This window comes from Hypoxylon fragiforme (genome assembly GCF_022984875.1).
Source record: "Hypoxylon fragiforme strain CBS 206.31 chromosome Unknown GGS25scaffold_3, whole genome shotgun sequence".
NCBI lineage: Eukaryota > Fungi > Ascomycota > Sordariomycetes > Xylariales > Hypoxylaceae > Hypoxylon > Hypoxylon fragiforme.
The window spans coordinates 2430781-2452253 of record NW_026054758.1 but is presented as its reverse complement, the minus strand read 5'-3'; the positions used below and the strand labels follow the sequence as shown (position 1 = coordinate 2452253).

Here is a 21473-nt window from a genome sequence, read left to right as displayed (position 1 = left end):
CCCATCACTGTAGGCTAGGATGGAAGCGACCCCCTATCAATCGATGAAGTTTTAGTGCACGTTCCTGGCCCAAATAATAAACAGGCACTACCCCAAAATTTCATCTCACCCCCTAAAACTTTGGATCGCCGTCCTCCCGACACGCAACACACGAGAACCAGAGCGAGTGAAGTTCTGCTCATGCGCGACAAAAAAAAAGGATAAAAAAATAATGTATTGGGGATCGTAACGACGGAATCGTGTATCTTCTGCGACATATGACGCTATTGCATCATATGCCACCTAACCTTCTTAGGTCCCAGGGTCCTTTATCATTCATCACCGGTGCGACGAGTAGCAAGTTTGGCGTTTGGTGTTTCTCTTCGCATTCTTCGCATTCCACATCAACGTACTACCGACTTTTTTTTTTCCTCGCGCCCACCAAGGTGTTAATTTTCTAAATCGACTTTTACCACCAACTTCCAACCCATACGTTCTTTCTTGTTTGTTTTCGAAAAACAAATCAATTTCGATCTTGCGTTCTTTTCAAGTCCTCAAGCAATATTAACACAATTATTCGACCCTGCTTAATTGGCCTTTGAGTAGTAAGTTTTTGCACTTTTGAGGTCGGCACTTGAACTTACACTGCCATTATGGCAACTTCACCGCCGGCATCGCCAGGCCTCCCCCGACCATCGAGCGCCATGGTAAAACCAGCCCCGCGGAGTAACAGTCGCCTGAGTATGAGTAGCAAAGTGGGGGGTGGAGGAGGTACCGGAAGTCGAGCCTCAGATGAAGATGGAGGTCGTACAGCCGTCCGAGTCGGTAAGCAAATTAATTAACATCTTCAGCCTTTCAACATCGCAGACCACAATACTGACAATTGCCTGGTAGCCGTCCGTGTGCGCCCACCATTGAAATCCACCGACCCCGGATTTGATCTCATACCGCAACGATTTCAAAGATCTATGGTACAGACGACCTCTAACACAGGTATCGCCATTGATGCGCCGCAAGGCAAGAAGTTGTTCATTTTTGATCGCGTCTTTGGGCCTGAGATTGAGCAAGAGGGAATCTGGGAGTATCTGCAAGATAGTGTCAATGCTTTTCTCCAAGGATACAATGTTTCTCTACTGGCCTATGGCCAGTCTGGCGCTGGAAAGTCCTACACAATGGGAACTTCAGGGCCCGTTGAACAGAACAACTATGAGGCAACGGGTAAGTGAAACTCAACTGACTATGAATTAAAAATAGGAAAGTACAGTACTAACATTTATTACTTACGCAGGTGTAATCCCCCGAGCTGCGGCAGCTTTGTTCGAGAAGCTCGATGGCAGTGCTCCCCAGAAAAACCCAAATCGCAATTCCATGTCCCAATTAAAGACACCAGCGCGCTATTCGGCGCAATCTTCGGCACCAAAGGCTGAAAAGAATTGGCAGCTAAAGGCAACTTATGTAGAGATCTACAACGAGCAATTGCGCGACTTGCTTGTACCAGATCATTTTCAACAGAATGAGCGAGGCAATGTCACTATCCGTGAAGACCAAAAGGGTAACATCATCCTTACTGGCTTACAACAGGTCGACATCAACTCGGTCGATGACTTGATGAATTGTCTAAACTTTGGTTCGACGATTCGACAGACCGATGCGACCGCTATCAATGCGAAATCCTCGCGATCACATGCCGTCTTCAGTCTAAATCTCGTCCAGCGCAAGAGCAAGGCCCAAGGCACCCAGGGAGCTAACAAGAGGTTTTCCGCGCCGATAGAAACGATGACAGGAGCCGATACCTGGGTAACTACGGATAGCAAGTTGCACTTCGTCGATCTGGCTGGTAGCGAACGTTTGAAGAACACCGGGGCGCAAGGAGAGCGGGCTAAGGAGGGTATTTCTATCAATGCCGGTCTTGCTGCATTAGGCAAGGTCATATCGCAGCTTTCGTCACGACAAGCCGGATCCCACGTCTCTTATCGAGATTCGAGACTGACAAGACTTCTACAAGATTCGCTGGGTGGAAACGCAATCACTTACATGATTGCCTGCGTGACTCCTGCCGAGTTCCATCTAAGTGAAACACTGAACACAGTGCAATATGCACAGAGAGCTCGAGCGATTCAGAGCAAGCCCAGAATCCAACAAGTAGAAGAAGGTGACAAGCAAGCCATCATCGAACGCTTAAAAGCTGAGGTCGCATTCCTTCGCGAACAGATCCGGAGCTCAGAGCGAAGTGGGACCGAGCGACGTCCTACTGCAACAAGTGAAAGGTCCGAGCGGCATAACGAGAGAGAGTCAGAGCTGCAAAACCAGCTGTTAGATACTCAAGAAAGTTATAATACTCTCAGTCAGCGCCATGCGAAACTCATTGCTGAGATGGCTAGAGCCCGTGACAATGAAGCAGCTGAGAACCAGGACGATGAAGAAACGGTTGGCGATACCGCAACAGAGAGATTAAAGCGGTCTAACTCGTTCGCCCAGGCCGTGGAACAGGTTGTGTTGGAGTATGAAAAGACTATCCAAACGCTCGAGCAATCCCTTACCAGCACACGGGCCACTCTTTCAAACACCGAAACGAGTCTGCTTGAGAAAGAAACGAAGTGCGCCTACATTGAAACCATCAACACCCAACTCCAAGCTCGCTTAACAAAACTTATGGATCGCGAGGCCAGCACGGAGAGCTACCTCCACGACTTGGAGGCCAAGCTTGATGGCCACACGTCTGGAGAGGAGAAGAATGCGACGATTGTCCTCGAGTTGCGAAAGGAGATTTCAAGGATACGAGAAAATGAATCCGCTTGCGAAGATTACATTTCTACTTTGGAAGAAAGGCTTGCTGAATCTGACCAGGATCAAGAATTGATGCAGCGCGAAATTGACCGTCTAGAACAAGTCATTGAACGTCAACGAAGCCTCGGAAAACTCGATAGCCTCCTGTATGAGCTGGACCATATTCATCAAGACGGCAAAGCATCTGATACTCAATCAGAGCAAAACAATGGCGCAGGACATCGTCGTACATTATCCGAACGATCAGCCAGAAGTCACGCCAGTCGACCCAGCTTGGGCCTGAGAGGTGTTCTTCCCGAGGTGGCCGAAAACGCCGATGAAGATGCGGGCGAGCAAGGCCGAGGAGCACGGACTCCTCCAGATGATCCCGAGGCAGCCGAAGAACGTAGCGAAACGCCAAACGAGCATCGAGATGATGAGTCGAGGACCTCTGACTATCCTCCTCAGAGCCCTGCGCAAACCAAATTTGTCGCCGATAAGCTCGAGGATATTACCGAAGAACTCGTTTCTCTACGAGTTGAGCATGAATCGACTCTTAACGAATACGATGCGTTACATGCCAAGTACGAAGAAGCTATGCGAACATTGGCCGAATTGCAGGACCAGGTTGATGAAGCAAAGCACCCAAACCACCATCGCGATTCCATTTTGTCGGTCACTTCCCCAAACGAGACTCGCCCGTCCAGTTTTTTATCCGATCTGAGGAACAGCGACCCCAAAGGTGGAACACTCTTATCGCGATCGCTTTCCTCGGAATTATCATCAGCTATGGACTCCCCTACTACTACCGATATGCCGGAGACCGGTACGAGGCCTTACGAATCTAGGGAGACTCTGGTACCAGAAAATTTCAGTAATGATCACAACGAAGAGATAGCAGCTGAACTAGAAAAGCTCAAGGCTTTAGCTTACGAGAAGGAGGCTGCGGAGAGAGAGCTTTCCGAGAAGTATGCTCAGTTAGAGGATAAGCACATGGAAACTCTGGATATGGTCGAAGAGCTGAAAACGCAGGTCGCAAAGGCGAAGCACCACATGGAGCCGCCGTCTCCAAGGACCGCCACACCAGTTATACGCCGGAAGTCTAGCCAGAACATGATGATCATTGACAGAGCACACCGGTCATTCGCAACACTCAGGAATATTGCGGCCGAGAACTTCGAAAACCAGCCAGACCTCATGCAAAGTTTCGAAATAAATATTAACGCCGCTATGCACGAGCTCCACGCGAGATCGGAACGTATTCAGGAATTGGAGGCTGACGTTACCACCGCCAAAAGAGAAATGGAAACAAAGATGACTATCATTGCAGGTCTGACTCGCGAAAGATCCAGTTTAACGAACAGCCCAATGGATATTTCGATGGTTGCCAATTTGAGAGTGCAGCTAGAACGGAACGAGCAGCAACTCAAAGAGATGCAAGTTGCACACGCCACCCGCGAAGAGGAGCTTGTTGCCGAATTGGAGGGGCTGCGTGCGTCCATCAACGAGGGCAGCGAGACTCTCCCGATTTCTGTAACACAAACTCGGGATCACGCCACGGACGAAAATGACTCTCGTGCAACCCAAGACGAGAAAATTGCGCATCTTGAGGCCGAGCTTTCTAGCTGGGAAGGTAAACATCAAGCGACTTTGGAAGCTATGCAGACCACGGAACAACACATGAAGATGATAATCACTGAGCTTGAAACAGAGGTTGCGGCGGCCAACGCCCAGCTTAGCAAATCTCGCGAGCAGGCGAACAGTGACGATGAATCTAGGGACGCGGAGGTCGAGAACCAGAATCTCGTCGATGCACTCCGCAACGAGATCAACCAATACAAGTCAGCCATTGATAGCAACGCTGCTAAGGTTGCGGAGCTAGAGGAGGCGCATCTTCTTACAAAGAAACAGCTCGAAGAAGCTTCTAAGGCGCGAGATATTGCATCTGCTGAGTCTAGCGGCTATCAAGAACTTGTGGAGAGGCTTGAAGCGCAAATCGCCAGACATGAGACAGCCCATAGAGACTACGAAGAAGCTCTGAGTAAAATACACGAAGATCATGCCAAAGAGTTTGACACGGCCAGAGCTCGCACTACGGAAGAGCACGAGGCTGAAATCAATATGCTCGTATCGGAGCATGCTGAGAATATCAAATTACTCGAGGGTGATGTTGCGGAGGCTCGCGATGAACTTATGAGGGTTGCTACTCAAGTAGCTCAAGCGCTAGGCCTCGAAGTCAGCATCGAAAAGATCAGCGAGCGCATTGAAGACTTGGTGGCGGACCAAAAGGCTTTGAGGGTCGAGCAGCATAAGTCAGCCGAACTCGAAGCGCAAGTTAACGAGCTAGAGGCCATTAACAATACTATCATGCGTGATCTTGAAGCCATCAAGTCCTCACTGAATGAGATGCTTCATATTAACGGCGAGTCCAGCAAGAGTCCATATCCCTCCGTCGTGGAGCAGCTTGCAGCCGTTAAGAAGAGAATGACAGATCTCGAGAACAAGAACAAGAAGCATTCGCGCTTGGTAGAAGAGTTGGAAGATCAACTTCAGACCAACTACGATCAGGCTCAGATCACTAACAACCGATTGTCTACTCTGCAAACGGAGCGCAACACGAAGATTGAGGAGGCGAACACTGCTAGAATACGGGCACAGACCGAATTGGAGACCGTTAAAGAAGAAATGGTCGCCCTCCAGGTAAGAGTTCTCATTGTTTATTGCTTGAAACGACTTTTCACTAACACATCACAGGTTCGCATTGAAGAACTAACTGTCGCCGCCGAAGGCCCCAAACGAACCAACTCAACGAGCTCGCAGATCCGCAAAACGGCGTCCGTTACTTCATTGCCCTCTCCACCTCCGGCAATTCCATTACCACCTTTGCCACCTGCCGGTGCAACCTCTCCAACGCAGTCTACGGCCAATGGTGGTCGACCCAATAGTCATGATCTTGCTTATGCTCAGATCCACAAAGATCAGGAAGATCGCATCCAGAGCATCGAGAGACATCTCAAGGCTGAGAGGCAACTCACTTCCACGCTAGAAGAAGCCTTGACCGATCTTGAAAGCCAGTCGAAGAAGATCCGGGCCGATTGTGAGGCCTGGAGGAAGCGTGCGCAGGAGTTGGAAGGCGAGGTGAAGGAACTCAAGGAGAAACCCCAACACGACAACCGATGGCGCGATAGCCTTCATCAGATCGAGGAGGAGCGTAAGAAGCGCCAGGACGCCGAGAGGGCTAGGACCCATCTCGAGGAACGTATGAACGCGATCAATAACAAGAAAAAGAAGAAGGGCAGCCTCAACTGCTTCTAGTCGCAGGGTTGGCGTAATATGCTTTCGGCAGCTCTTCTAATCCTAATCGTATTTACGTTGGTTTGCTTTATCCGCCCTCCATTACCACCTCGCCACATGGTCTATTTGGGACTCTGTTTTATGGCCTTATCCAAGCATGCGATGCGTATCTGGCAAGGAGTTAAAGGAGTTTGACGTTCTCTTCGTCCTCGTGTCGCACGCATTGTGCACATCCTTCATATTATGAGATGTCCGCGATGTTTTTTACTGGCAAGGAAGCCATCGATCATATACCCTCGCGGCCCTCTCTTTTCCTCAAATCTTAATCAATCACCTACCCTATCTGCCACGGCAGACAAGCAACGATCTGAATGGGACGCGACACGACTTTGCAGATAGGATGTGTTTATGGAATGGCTTTGCACTTGCACTGTCAGCCGTTGGATGTTTCTTTTCTATTCACGTATTTACTTTCCTCTTTACTCCTCGATGCCGTGGCTATGTAGAAAGCCAGGTGGTAGGGGCCTTTCAGCAGCTAGGCTTAGCAGGCTCTTGATACTTGAGATACCATTTTCAACACACACACACACACCCTTTCCTCTGTTCAATATGCTCCTCTACTACGCGATTTTAAGGCTGTCGCTCCAGCCCCCCTTTATTTTTGTCGCGCGTCTCGGGGCGTTGGTAAATGCTTGGCTAGGTACCTATTAAGGTAGCTATCCGAGGTACTGATTTTGATGTCCTCTGCACATACATGCATAGGTACTTGTTTAGGTACCTATTACATGTAGGTAAGAAGGTGGAAGTCGGATTATTGTCATGTTGACAATAATATCTGCCTGGCCCCGTTGTTCATAGTGTCTAACAAATGTGAAATATTGAAATGATTCCCCGAGTAGCTAGTCTTAGCATTTTGTGATTGGTGTTCCTAACTCGCTTCGTATAAATTAAGACGTGACCAGCTATACAGCTGTAAGGTGTTCTGATCATATCACATTGCTCGATTTTATGGTGTCTGCCTGGTAGGTACTCAGATGCATAGTTGCTTATCGAGATCCGGACCTGTGATATCGCCAGAGAATAAATAGTACGAAGCTGCACTTTAATGGAGATTATTATATTAAGCCCGGGGTATTGTATAAGCTGAAAAGTGCGGGGGTAGCTTACTGAATAGGGATATTTCAGCTCGAAGCTCTTGCATGGAATTATTGATTCTGATGGCATCATCCAATAGTAGGTAGGCAGGATGATAATTCTGCTAAGTAGTGATCTGTGATGCAGAATGCAACATGCATGCACGCGGCTCGGTAGTCGTATGGTTGGGGCTAAAACGAATCGCGATACTGGTTACCCCCTACCGGGTAGCTACCGTAGTAGGTGTTAGGTAGGTACCTAGGTTTTGGGTATCAAAAGTACATCGGGTACCTGAGCCGCAATATGGCCACGGCTCTGCTGGGTACAATACAATACCGCGGGTATCTGCATATGCGGAGGAGGGAGGGGGGAAAGAGAATAGTGGGTTTCTGCTACGGAGGGTCTGGTGGTTAGTTAGTGGTTGATGTTAGATACCAACCTTTAATCCACTCGAAAAGGGGCTTCTGACAAGTACTGTCTTCGGTGTTAGTTTTAAGCGAGCTCGCTTATAACTCTCTGCTCCGGAGGATTCCATTCAGCTCACTTCACGTAGCCACTTCATGGCTTAAGACTTAAAGTACACATATACCGAAGTAAGTATGAGTAAATACAGTACCTTATCACGCCAAATATATGCTATTTTTAAATCAAGCTATCTAGAGATGTACCATATGGTATGGTGTGGGGATAATTAACTATTACGCTCCATCTCTCTCATTCTCTCGCTCACAAGTACCAACCACCTATTTAGGTCAGGGAAATTAGGCCAGGACCATCTTTCCAACATAGTAAACTAACACCCCGAGCAAGCCAATCGAGCTCATCGATACGGACGACGCAGCTGCTGTGGCCGGCGGCGCCGGCGTTGGCTTCAGAACCTGTGTTTTAGTAGCACAATGTTAGCTCTCTCCCTAGATTACTGCGGCGATGGAGTACGAGTAAGTAGTAGTTAAACAGAGACTTACCCGATCAACCACATGCGCGACGCCGTTCTCCAGCACCAGATTCGCCTGCGTGATCAAGCCCCCGTTGACGTAGTACCGCCCCGCGCGTACGCTGATCGCGAGCGTCTCCCCCCGCTGCGTCGTCAGGACGCTCCCGTCGCGCAGGTCGGGCAGGTAGCTGACGGTGCCCGGGACGACGTGGTCGGAGACCAGCTGCTGGGGCGCGGTGGAGTTGGGGAAGGAGGAGAAGGCGGCGTTGGAGGGCAGGAAGACGGTCACGGAGTGCGTGGTGTCGAGCGTGCTGGTGGTGTTGCTAAGGGATAGTTGCTGTGCGAAGGCGGTTTGGCCGGTTGCTTGAGAGGTCGCGGAGAGGGATTGGGGCATCGTGAAGTAGCTGTCCGTGATGTGGATTATGCCACCGTCGTAGGGGATGTCTCCTTTGATGACATTGGTGGTCTTGCCCAGGCCCGACGAGATCCTGAGCAATGACTGGGCTGTTCCGTTGACCTGGCGTCGGAGAATAGCAGACGAGGCCCATCGCTTGGTAGGCGAGGTTGCGTTCAGAGGCCTAGTATCGATCACGATTCTTTGTCCGCGGCCATCCAGCAGCGGGGCTTCGTCGTTAGTCTCGAGGCTGGAGCCGGGCAGTGAGCGACTGGCTGTTTCCAGGGTTGTTGTCCCCCGAGCTGATTGGAATGCCGCCGCCCTTCGCTGTGACGCGGATAGGTCTCTTTCTTGCAGTGGTGAGTCGCCCACACATGAGTCTATGGGGGCGAAGACCGTGGTGACTCGGTCGGAGAGGTACAGCGAAAGAACCTCCGAGTCGGACTGGATGATGCTGGCAAATTGAGAAGCTCCGGAGGCTACAAGGGCGTTTATTAGGCTTGGAGGTGTTTGGGAGGCGGCTGGGGAAGTGATGCCTGCTAGGAGGAGGAGGATGGCTTGGGGGTGTAGTAACATGATGAAATTTTCTAGTGTCTAAGAGCTAGGGGGGTTAGGAGGTATTTTGACAAGTTTAGAAGCGAGTGTTGTGATGGGCAGTGAAAAGTAGGCCATCGTGAAGAAACACGGGGAGCTCTTTATTTGAGTCCAGACAGGAGGAGTAGCGTTATGTAAGATCCCTCAAAGCTCGTATTCTTCAAGAGGCTCTGTCATATGCAGGCTGCTGCTAGTAAATTCAAACGTGGTTAAGCGTCTACCTGACTGGCCAGGGAGTTATGCAGCTGTTGCAATATTGAATACATGTACCTGCCAGGTGTTGCAGTAGGGCAGCTATGCAGGTCAAAAAAGCATCTAGCTATGTGCGTGTGATGTTCTCCTATTCGTCACCCAAAGCTAGGATATGGCGATATCAACCATTTCATATATGTCTTGGCGCTGAGATACATTGCGGCTGAAGCAGGATCATATTTGATAGACGGGCTTTGGTTCGACACGTCAAAAGCACATCAGGACCGATGCGGGTCTTGGCCAATAAATATCATAGTCAATAAGTCATGAACTGATCTGATATTCACATCGCCGTCCAGCCTGCTCTAGTATCCGAGGTCCGGCCAGTCGTGTATGTATGCTTTCGGGGACCTGATGTGATAGTTGGCTCCCTTGCCAGTGACTAAGTATGTCGAGGCTCTGCTAAAGGCCGAAAAGGCCCGAGGCGAGGTATCCTAGGACTCGCTCTTATCCATTATCTACCGACATAACATCTCACTCGCCACCAGTGAAGTGGCAAGGGCAGGGAGCCTGAAGGAGGTGAAGAATCTATTCTTAACTATGTCTCTTTCTCTTAATATGGTGTACTGAAGCACTCGTCGTTCACGTCCCTTCTGTATCAACTACCTAAGAAAGATTCGAATCTTAAATTACCTACCTGATAAAACTTCCGCAACCATGGTTGTATCAACAGCTAGGCAGCCTAGCTCAACCTACCGACTATGGCATCGATTCACTTTCCCTAGCGAAAATGGTCCGAGAGATGCTATTTCCGTGCCAAAGGTAGTTGGCGACCAGCTTAACTCTACGTATTCCCTCATCATAGATATGACACTGGTGCAGGTATGGACTGTCCTCTTTGGTCTCATGCTCTACTTCTACATGCGGAGACGCAGGATGGAAGTCACCAAACTCAGCCCTCTAGCTCCTACTATTTGGAACAAACGATCCGATCTGGTCGACTTGATTATAGAAACGATCACGTCCTCCAAGAAGAACTGGTCGAGTCCAGGGATTGTATTGTTGCTTCTTCTATTCTTCGCAGCCTGGGCCGGACAGAAAGCGACCGGAATCTTAGTTCCACCCCTTATTATCCTCAACAACACAGCCCCCGTAAATCCAGATGCTATATACGTGCCAGATCGTTCAGAGTCAGATCTTGTTGCGTCAGCCACCCTTTTCCCTTTAGAAGTGCCACGATTTCTTCGCGCGCTGGGCAGCATAGGCGCCGATGGGCAACTCCGCCAACAAGTTAACATCAGCGCCGCAACATCGGTAGGGCAAACTAGTGACGGTGAAGATATCATGCGCATCGACTACCGGTACCGTGTCACTGGGGCAGACATGGGACTACAGCGATTCCCGGAATTGACCCTCAACGTCGCTGGTTCATGCATCACAGACTATGACATGTACAACGGAACCCGAATATCCGACTCCGACGGTGAAGCGGTTGCTGTCGACTTTTACGATGTCTTCGGAGGCGTAGTGACGGCGTCGCTATTCGATGGCAGACAACCCGTAGCTACCTTTTACGTGGGAAACACCACCCAAGGCACACTTGAAACCAGCAATGGGACCTGGGCGGCGATTGTCTCTTCCGTCAACAGAACTAGCTTCAGTCCCGGAACAGACCCCTGGTATCTCACCGGACCCGGGCCTGAAACCCAGACGGGTGCCCAGTACTCAGTGATGCCAGCCCGACCAGCACTATCATGCTGGCAGGACGACGTATGGTCATACCAGGGCCGCAATAGCACCATCGAGGCATTGACAGGCGAAGCACTACCAGGCCTAGATCTGTCGGATGGTCTTCGTAACATCTTACTGTCGATCCTTGGTAGCCCCATGATACAAATTGTCGGCCAGCACCTTCAAGCCTCAGCTCTTCTATCGACGACAACGGCGAGCGGCCAAGTATTCGACGCCGCTGCCAGCAACTTCCACGACGACCTCGAGCGCTTGGTACAGGCGGCATACGTAGCCACCGTCAACTGCCTAACCGACCTGACCCTGTATCCCGCGGGGGCGGATAGACAAGTGCGGAACATGGCACGAGGTGACTCAGGCCAGGTACTAGACGGCGTTGCCGAGTTCGTGGTCTGGAGCCCGGACGTCGCGGCGCTGTCGACCGTGGTCGTCATCGTCATCCCCACCGTTTTCGTTGGCACTTGGCTGGTCGCTGTTATACTGCTGTACTGGACCCCTGTCAGCGCCGTCAGCGCTCTGGAGTCAAACGACCTGCAGAGGAAGCTTGCCGCTAATGAATCGGGCGATGTGGGCGAGACCTCGTCCGCTGTCGGTGTTTCACAGTCGGGGACACAGTAAGTCACGACTATACGATGTAACTATATGCTACATGCTCGTGTTGCTAACTTAACAGACCCGGGATAGACTCTAAACCCTCTACTACCCCTAATCAGGGACACGAGCCGGCGGGAACAAGCACGACGATCACGCCTGTAGGAATGACAGTTATGGAGTCGGGGTCTGGTGTAGGGAGTAAGGAGCACCAGTGATACAACTGACTAGAAACCCTGTCACCAAATTATTATAAGGGGAAAATCTCTTGGCTTTGGAGTTCAATCGAATCCTTGGGGGTATTTTTCTTATGATTTAACTATCTCACAGTTCACTTAAATTGTTTAATTGTTAAGGGGGTTACGAGGTTTTAGCCTGTGTAACCATGAAAAAGGGGCTGTCGGATTACCTAAGCATTGGCTTACACGTACGATAGGTCTCACGGGACCTTGACCTGGCCATTAGCAACGTCCAAGGGGGGGGTTCTTTCATAATATGTTGAGCGATTGGGTTAGTATGACTGGTTTCGTTGAGACGTATGATTAGTGGCAGCGATAGGCCGGTATATGGCCGGATGATAATACCTACATTTGTATCTCGTTGAAAACCTGAGGCTCTAAATGCCAACCTGAGCCTCCCTGTAGGCATTGAATAGACGGACAATCATTATTTCTGATAGGATGAGGTATAATATCAAACAGTCTTTCGGTGTAGTAAACCTAGCAGTCTAATTATGATAACCCGAACACGACAGTGCTCTACGAAGAAACTAATACAAGAGAGCAACAACATCACTCGTTGATCAGTCGATTAACTGAAACATAACAGGATTTCTTTACGCAACTTATCACAGGGCCTGTCAATATTTTACTCATCTGCCGAGGCGAGTTTCCACAAGTTCCCCTTTGCATCCTTGATCGTTGTATAATAGCCCGCAGTACCAGGTAATATTTGATATATCGTATAAAACTACACGGGAAGTGTTTACTACGCATGGACGTCAAAACTCAACAAGAAAACGAGAACAGAATAGATCATCAGGAACAAACATGATTTCTACTGTTGATATTTTACAGATAAGTCATTTACCTTGTTAGGAGTTACTAAGGGGACAAACAAGTTCACATCACTGGCACTGCATGCATGAATAATTAAGATTGCCTCGCTCAATCGATTGTGAATTAACTGCAAAGTTTTCTATAGGCGCCTTCGAGAATTGAAAAGAGCGATCCACCCATCACAACTACATCCTCACACCTCGCTGCTGTGACTCAATTCACCATCGCATGAATCGAGAGTTAGAAACCGGGTAGACTAGAGTCGAGTCGATGCTTTCCCCTTTTCCTAAGATCATCGAGATTGATCGCTTATAGACCAACGGGGGTGTTGCAGAGAACGTCCTGTCCGAGCTAGAATGGTTGTCAGTGATATTGTAGGTAATGATGCTCATGAGAAGGGTTACTTACGACAGGGAGGACGCAGCAGCGGGCACGCTGACCACCCTGGGCGCAGATAGCCTGGAAGCTGGCAGGGCTGCTGGGGACGGCGTTGGCTAAAGTGATGTTAGTTTTGGTCGTCAAGTATAAGATCTGATGAAGGGAAAACTTACGGCTCCTGCAGTCAAGATCGGCTACACCGAGAACATCCGTAGCGCAGCACTGGGGGTTGCTGTAGAGGCCGGGGTTGCAGACGGGGCCACCAGCACCACCGGCACCACCACCATAGCCTTGGTCAACCGCATAGACAGCAGTGGCGAGGAAGGAGACGAAGAGAGTAGTCAACTGCATTTTGATGGTTTGGGTTGGTTGGGTTGTCTGGAACGTGGGAGTGCAACGGCTGTGGAAGATGTAGTAGCGAAGGCTTGATTTGCGAGTGAAGATCGGGGTGAGGAGGAAAGAAAAAACCCGGACAAGAGAGGATGGTAGATGAGTTCTTATACTTGAAGACTCCGGGCTTTTTTGGTCTTCTCAAAAGCTCAGACACCTACATACACCTTACCAGCCTGCCTACATGCTTGCCAACCTGCCAACCTGCCAACTTGTCAGCCTACACACGGTCCCAACAAGACCGCCATTACCTTTGCATGATCGAGACCTCATAACGATACGCCGAATCGACAAGGGACAACAGTACATAGCGGGCCCGGGGCATGAAATCCGTCCAGACGTGGTTGATGCTTGACCGTAGTGTTTTCCAAGGAGCTGACAATGAACAATGCACGACACAGGGGCTTTCTTCGAAGGCTGAAGTATCGGGTCCACCTGCTGGATGGAGTAGAAGATCGGCATGTGAAGCCCAGTTTAAAGAGTCTTTTTCCTACTATGGCAGCAACTTTAAACAGCCAAGACAGAGAACCAATCAGAGACAACTACACAGCTTTACCCCGATGTTGCAATCGTCAGGTCTCAAGTTTGGGTCTTTAATATAAGAGCTTTCAGGTGACGTAAAAACCTATCAACTACCGACTTTTTTATTATATTTTTTACACGCTGCTTTAAAATACCAAAAATAACTACATAGTAAGGAAAATACTAGGTTAGGACGTAGTATAATTTACAAAATTCCTATAGTCATGGAAACAGATGATTTTTGTGTTGGCTTGTTAGTCTTTCACTTTTACATAGTTAGTATTATTCTGCGAGGGTCCTTGATATTAGGGGTAGCTGAATAACCGCACCACATTTAAAACCTATCTAAGCATCGTATCGAATTGATTCTTTCTTGGTTCGTTCTTATCCAGTTCCACGGTCCATGCCATTTGAAAAGAAAAGCGGGGATTAAACTGGTCCGCCGACTTTTCTCGCTTTCTTCTAGAGCCGTTAGAAGTTATCGCTCAAGATGGAGCTCACGATGGATGCGAGATTCGGTCTAAATAGCTAAGCTACTTTTCAAACCGCTAGAACTCTTAGACCTCGTATACGAAGATACCCGTAGGTACACTGTAGGTAGCCTTTAACTCTTCAAGAATATGTAACTACACATAACTACAGTACACCGATATATAATGTTTATTACACAGGCTAACTTACTACAAAGTGCATTAATTACCATATCACAAAGTGCAGTACCTCAGTTATGATCTGCCACATAAGCAAGCCGAATATGCTATGCAATGCAATCCCCGCAGAATACCAGCCCAGCTTAACGTATCACAAAGTACGAATGCCGTAATGAATGTGCAATGATGACTTGTTCTGGGCGAACAAAGAGCTGGGGGTGGCCTTGAGGCTCAACCTCTGATTCGATGACCAGTGTAAATTGCCAACGGTCACACCGCAGAAAGCTTGGCGGAACTCGTCCGTCTGGTCGGTCAATGAAAGTCTGACCACTGAATATTCGTCTTAGGTTTAAATGAGTAAGATCAGTTTTGCTCGTTCCTGCAGCCCAAGTATGCGTTACCATTGGCAGAGAGTGAAAGGAGACTCTGGGGGGAATAGGTACCGGTAGAAGATCGTCTTTGTAAACAGTTGTTGTTGTTATCGTAGTATCAGCCCGATCTTCCCGCAAAAGGCCATTTTTGGTAAGTAGAGATAGTTTTATGCATAGAACATAGACTCTAGAACAAAGAACATACCTACTTTTGTGTGAAGATCTGTATTAATCTAGGTACAGCTTTAGCTAATCAACCAGGGGATAACTACAAGTGTGCCTGGTTGGTGCCTAGGTACTAGGTAGGTATCGTACCAGGACCGTACCTAGGGTAATTTGTGGGATTATGGGGATGTGGACCTCCTATGGAAACTTCTTCGTTTATTCCTCAGTTTCAGTTTGCCTGTCAGTCTGACTCTGACCCTCTTCTGTCTGTCAGACTCTGTCTCAAAAGGTACTGAGGTAGGTACCTAAGCCCGCGATGGTCCGTTCTCGATACGTGTAAGCGCGTGCAAACACAATACTAAAGCTTGTCTAAGTATGGAACGGGACGTTGAACTAGATCCCGGAGACTAGCTAGGTAGGTAAGGTAAGGTAAGGCACCTACTGCATAGTATACGGACTCGGGCGATGCGCGGGAATGCAGCCTTCTCGGCTATCGGCAGTCTTGAAATAAATCATTTTGAGTCTCGATCGAAGGAATGCACCCCAGACCATCTGAATAATATCGATGTAATCTAAGCGGCATGAATCCCTTCATGACCAGTTATTTCTATGTAACCTAACTAGCTACCTAAGCTTCTAGTGAATGCAACGTGCAAGCTTCCCTTGATTTTATTTTCCTACTGCTCTAACTAAATGTGTTCATCACAGGCTACTACAATGCAGTGAATGCAGTGAATGCACATAAGGCCCTTCATACATATGTAGTACCTACTGTACCTATGCATGCAGCGCAGTCTTAGCTCAACAACTTCAACGGTCTGATGCCCAACTCAACCAGTTCGAAGGCGAAGTCCAAATCAGGGTCGCGGAACGCGTGTTACATCCGTCGAATCCGCTGCATGCACGCATCAGCTACATTAGTTTGCAGACGACGAAAATCCTTGACATCGGAATTTAGAAACGTACGATATATTCTCTTGAAGCTTGGGTAATCTAGACCTCGAAAAACAAGCTCAACTAAATATATACATAAAAGTTTTCTACGGCATAGTAATGCCTTAGCTACAGTAAGTAGGTAGCGTTAGTTATAGAAAAATAATAGAAAAATAAATACGCAAAGTCTGAGCAGTTGTCTGGCAAACCCCATCACTTTCTCGTATTCAGGGATCAGCATCCTCATAGACCAGTCTCGACTTGTCAATCTCACTTATTTCCCCATTCAGCTTTTCCCCAGTCAGCAAACATAACAAGCATACATACACATACATACACATACATACATACAGTATAGTATTGCAACATCCCTAACTAATGTGTTGTAACCTCCCGAATACTCTTCGAATGCAACCTCGCCAGCCATGTCTCGGACATGAATCTCCTAATCTGCTTTCCCCAGAACATAAAGACCAGCAGGACAAGATTGTTTGCTAGCAAAACGCCCCCGAACACGCCTGACATGATAGGGCCGTAGCCGCTCTCCATGACCCAAGTCAGCACCTTCAGCCCAAAGCCAAAGCTGATGGCCTGCTTGCCCAGATTCATGGCAATCAGCATCTCCGATGTGTTGGCAAAGTAGGAGTCGACGGCATAGGCCAGCGTGAAGGAGAAGTAGAAGTACGCGGCCCAGTAGTTCATGGCGCCGCCTATGAAGAAGCATATCCAGTGCAGCTTGAGCTCCGCGCTCAGCCCGTAGAGCACGGTGCCCGCCGGCCCAATGAGCATGGGGCCGAGCATAACGCCTAGGCGCATCTCGGCCTCGCGGATTCCATCGTTGCGTTTCGTCAGGTAGGCCGCGAGCCTGTCCGACGATGACGTAAAAGGAACAGCCAATGAGTAGCCTACTAGGGCGGCGAGGGCAAAAAGCCCCGAGTTGGTCTGCGGCCGCGTTAGTACGTAAGAGACTCATATAGTACATGATCCTGCATTTCGACCTACCACTGCCCAGTTGTAGGGGGGTGCCGTGATGATAATAGGGAACGTGTACGAGAATGCTAGCGCGGATAGGCCAATCTGCTTGCATGTTAATATCATTTACTTGAATTTTTGGTCCTTGCTACGTTGTTTTCCCAGTCTCATTTTTATCAAGTTTACAAGAGGGGGGAGGGAAAGCAAGGAGGAAAGTTGACGGTAACGTCACATACTGCGGACAGGTTAGCTAGCGTCCAGTAAAGGTGGTATGAGGGTCATCATTCGAGATTCTTGTGGATTGACTGACCATTGATTCCAAACGTAGTGATGACCCAGACAGACTGCGGCACCAGGAAATACGTAAACGATCTTAGAATCGTGGCGAAGAAGGGAACGTTGGGGTCGACTCTGCCCGAGAGACTCAATGTCTGGGTGAAGTTCTTCCGCGGCGGAACGGCGAGGTCCGTCTGCTGGACTCCATCTTCCACCTCCTGCGCTTCATACTTCTCCGACTCACTCGGTGGCGATGCTGAGGCGGCGGCGGCTGCAAATGCTTGCCGGTCATAGGACGTCTCCTCGACGAAGAAAAACGCTAGGAGGAGCAGCGCGACGGCAAACGCGAACTCGACGTAGAAGAAGAGCCGCCATCCATACCCGCCCGAAAGCATGTACCCAGCCGGGAGTTGCGCAAAAGTACCAAGGCATAGACAGACTAGATGGCATAAAAGTTAGACGACAGACTTTGGTAAGGAGGGATATCCTGTGTTGCGGGTGTGTAGTACCGGTGTAATAGCCAATTCGCTTGCCACGCTCGTGCAAAAAGAAGATGTCGTTAACTAATTGCACCGGAATAGCCTCGCATACCGATGAACCGAAGCCATGGACCACGCGAGCCGCCATAAGCCCAGTAAAGCTTGTGCACCGGGATGAGGCTATCAGGCCAACGGCAAACTAATTTCTTCGTTAACGATCTCATCTTACCAAAGAGGCCCCTAGGTTGGGAAAGAAGGGGTTCTTACACTGAGGAGCGAGAAAAGCATGACCGGCCGACGTCCAAATTTCAAGTAAAGCGGCACGAACACCAAGGAGCCTTGACCACGTTAGCATGCCACAGTTTTTGCGAAGTGTCTCATCCCCCCCCCTTTCGTCAGTGCTCACTTACCAAACCCAAAAGCCAAGTTCGGATAAGAGATGAGTTCCGACGCCTTCGTGGGCGAGATTTCGAATTCCGTAGCCCAGAGGTCTATGTAAGGCGACGGCCCTATGAGGGCGGCGTTGGCCAGGAAGGAGTAGAACGAGCATATGATGAGAATCATCGTCTTCTTGAAGTTCGACCACTGTTCATCATCGTCGTCATCGCGTTGGTTAGCACACACACTTTCCCCTTGCTGCTACTGCTTTTCTTCACCGCTTTCGATCAGGAAGGGGGGAGGATGGGAGAATACGAACTTGTAAAGGATCGTTTGGGTCATCGGCTGGGACGGGGAAAAGTGCGAGACCATATCCAGTGTCGTCACCCTCTGAGAAGTCGCAATGAACGCGGGTTAGCACAAGAAAAAGATGGTCGGTCATCTCAATGGAGGTTGCTGGGCAACGTACCGGCAGCCTTGAGATTCACGGTCCCGGGGATAGTTTCCTCGTGCGCATGACTGTGTATGAGGTGGCCCCGTCTATGGGCGTCTACTTTCTCAGCCATCTCGTCGCTGATGTTACCGAATGCCTACGAAGCCAAGTGAATTTGAGGCTTATAAAGTAGAAGATGATGTTTTTGAGGCACAGCGGTGACGAGAATGCGACTGATATCTGCAGGCGCAAAGTATGTAGGTCGGTATGGAGGTAAGTATATGACCGTTACACAACCGTTGTGTCGTCTTTGTCTTACTTGTGCAGCGGACTACGTAGTATATAGACAGACAAAAGCAATGCGCATAAGTTCGCGATCGTTATCTCGCGCGTGTTTCAAAGATCGCGGCTCCTCCTCGACCCCCTTGAATCGCGGGGAAATAAGTCATAATCTGGGGTAGCATTGCCATCCATAATGGGGCATGACACCCCCCCTGGCGGTGCGGAGACATCTTCATTATCGGTACCTAGAGAAGACTTGATCGAGCTTAGCCGAGGCTTTTGCTGCTCTCGCTAACTTGAATGCAATAATCTTGAATTCGAATTCTTGGTGTTTGGGAGATGCTTCCGTAACTTCCGTCGCGTAAACGTGTAGATATCATGCGTAAATAGAACTATTGTTACCATCATCTCTATCGTACCTACTCAAGTACATTGCATCTAACGAAGCGGATGACTTCCTAGAGACGACACTACCGTCCCCCGCGTGATGTACCCGAGAGCTTTAGCTTGTTTAGGGAAAATGTAACGAATTTCAATACGTGGAGTAGAAACATTCCCCAAATTTAATCCATACATCAACTCTACAAAAATATCGCCGGAACTATAAATATCACCGCTGGGCTGTGTATCTGGTTTTCAAGGCTTCAGCTATGGAACGCTATTATCATGACGATTTGGCTGGGCAGATCTCGGGGATACATTGGTAACCCGAGTCTAACTATTGGTGGATGAACTTGGTATGGGCAGCTCGCTAACATCGCCAACTGCTGAGTGAAGATTACTAACTACCGTGGCGGTAGTTAACAATGTATGTATGCCTATATTTAATGGCATATTGGTGATGCTACAGGACGCAACTTTGCCAGATCCGGGCTGACAGTGCCGTCTTCCCTAATCACGGTGACTTCGAGATATAATACTACCTTGCTAAGTAGATACATTAGATATGACAAGTCTCACAGGCAAGCTCCAGAAAGAAACATATCCAGTAAATATACACGAAGAGGTGATCACCGATCCTAGCTAAACTAGTGGCATTAAAAGTCTGGGGAAGTTATAGCGTTGAGAGACGGCGTTGGCAGCTTAGCTGGAAATCAGACATTTAGCGCGGAAAGCCTCCACATACAGAATATCGGCAGTTTATATAGATCCCTTGGTGGTTCTAGACTGTTCGTATTCCAGTGACATTTAACTGCCTCTGCATACCTTAGGTACGTAGACGTCTATAAATTTGGATATATAATAGATACCTAGCCATCACCCGTAGACACAGCCTAAGCAGTATTATAGACGCTCCATTATTGAAGGATAGTGAAAGTGTACACATACAACATGAACCGGTATCGACGACTAGAGCGATGAAGCGAACCGAAATCTGATCAACTAATTTTTGATTTTCATCTTCGTCTAAGTAGTGTTTTGATTTAATTCCCTAATGGTTGACACTTGAAATACGATATACGGAATACTTGCCGAACGGCTCAGACGTCGGGATCCGGAGGCGGAAGTCCGAAGAGGCGCAGATCTACGTAGCAGATGACGGCGCCGGCGCCGTTCTGTGTAACCAGGCCAAGATTTATTAGGGTTAACTCGGACGCCGCATGGTGTCCCGTAGGAAGCCGGCTGTACCACATTGTGTAGGTACGTAATACATGCACGAGGTAACTACATATGTAGTAGCCTATGTCGTCCGTATTCGTGCTTGGGCACAGGGCTAGTTTGAACTGTTTGATGGTTCGCCTTTCAATGTTGAGAACATTCCATTAATTACTTATTACCTACCTACCTATTCCGCACCCGAGTACGAACGATATCGCAAACATCTGATAATTATTCGTATTTCAATTGCGTAGGATACTTAAGTAATTAATTGCTTGGTACGAAGGTAAGCCTCATGATTGAGCCGATACATGCCCAGGCTCCTCGGATATGATCTATCATAAACCGCCGCCTCGCCCTACTATGTACTACTTTCGCCTCAAGATACATAGCCCTGGAGAGAGTTACCTGGGTACATACAAGCCTAGATAGCCTATGGACTTTTATTGTTCCAGTTAACAAGACAAAAAAAGGAAAATGACAGAGACAGAAAAAGATCGACGCTTCGCTCTCCATTAATACACGGACATGGCAGCACGGTTGATGATGAATCAACTTTATGTAAATGCATGCAAGTCACAATTAGACTTCGGGAAAAGAAATCGTGATTAACCTTAACTTTCCCCGGTGTTTCTCTCGAGCAAGTCCTCGTGCAAACATATCAAGCATGGAAGCTTTATGGCTGTGGGGGAAGAAGGGGGGGTACCAGCACCTAGACAATTGGGCAATGGGACAGACAAATTCTGTAATGCACAAATGAATGGTGCATGCGGTTGCGGTGTGTCCGCCAAGACATCGAATCTCGCTATCGAGGTCCACCGCCCCAAACATTGAACGATCCCCGGCCGAAAAAAGCGTTGCTATGGGCTCCTGTTTTCGCTCCATCGGGAGAAGGGCAAAGACCCATCTAGTACGTGGCAATTGGTCACTATGCCTAGACCGGCCGTAGTTCCTAAAATC

General features: G+C 48.7%; 5 protein-coding genes across 5 annotated transcripts; 2 read left to right on the top strand and 3 right to left on the bottom strand.

The window, feature by feature from the left end:
* Nucleotides 1–445: 445 nt before the first annotated feature.
* Nucleotides 446–6254, top strand: GGS25DRAFT_190694 (kinesin motor domain-containing protein). Its single transcript, XM_049256707.1, has 4 exons — nucleotides 446–804; nucleotides 874–1197; nucleotides 1268–5445; nucleotides 5500–6254. The coding sequence occupies exons 1-4, from the start codon at nucleotides 633–635 to the stop codon at nucleotides 6058–6060; spliced, it is 5235 nt and encodes a 1744-aa protein (XP_049119088.1). The 5' UTR covers nucleotides 446–632; the 3' UTR covers nucleotides 6061–6254.
* Nucleotides 6255–7576: 1322 nt separating this feature from the next.
* On the bottom strand, nucleotides 7577–9315 carry GGS25DRAFT_482281 (FAS1 domain-containing protein). The gene is made up of 2 exons (XM_049260262.1): nucleotides 8123–9315; nucleotides 7577–8071 (listed from the first exon to the last, which is right to left on the bottom strand). Exons 1-2 carry the CDS (start codon nucleotides 9075–9077, stop codon nucleotides 7935–7937), a joined length of 1092 nt encoding a protein of 363 aa, XP_049119087.1. The 5' UTR covers nucleotides 9078–9315; the 3' UTR covers nucleotides 7577–7934.
* A 689-nt stretch (nucleotides 9316–10004) lies between these two features.
* Nucleotides 10005–11845, top strand: GGS25DRAFT_519620 (uncharacterized protein; the record flags this gene model as incomplete). The annotated part of the gene is made up of 2 exons (XM_049263742.1): nucleotides 10005–11650; nucleotides 11710–11845. The coding sequence occupies 2 exons, from the start codon at nucleotides 10005–10007 to the stop codon at nucleotides 11843–11845; spliced, it is 1782 nt and encodes a 593-aa protein (XP_049119086.1).
* A 1149-nt stretch (nucleotides 11846–12994) lies between these two features.
* On the bottom strand, nucleotides 12995–13414 carry GGS25DRAFT_519619 (hydrophobin precursor; the record flags this gene model as incomplete). The annotated part of the gene is made up of 3 exons (XM_049263741.1): nucleotides 12995–13036; nucleotides 13094–13179; nucleotides 13237–13414. The coding sequence occupies 3 exons, from the start codon at nucleotides 13412–13414 to the stop codon at nucleotides 12995–12997; spliced, it is 306 nt and encodes a 101-aa protein (XP_049119085.1).
* A 2887-nt stretch (nucleotides 13415–16301) lies between these two features.
* Nucleotides 16302–19012, bottom strand: GGS25DRAFT_482278 (putative MFS transporter). The gene is made up of 9 exons (XM_049260261.1): nucleotides 18669–19012; nucleotides 18519–18589; nucleotides 18232–18406; nucleotides 18089–18159; nucleotides 17852–18020; nucleotides 17378–17781; nucleotides 17097–17171; nucleotides 16442–17036; nucleotides 16302–16384 (listed from the first exon to the last, which is right to left on the bottom strand). The coding sequence occupies exons 1-8, from the start codon at nucleotides 18763–18765 to the stop codon at nucleotides 16470–16472; spliced, it is 1629 nt and encodes a 542-aa protein (XP_049119084.1). The 5' UTR covers nucleotides 18766–19012; the 3' UTR covers nucleotides 16302–16384; nucleotides 16442–16469.
* Nucleotides 19013–21473: the final 2461 nt, after the last annotated feature.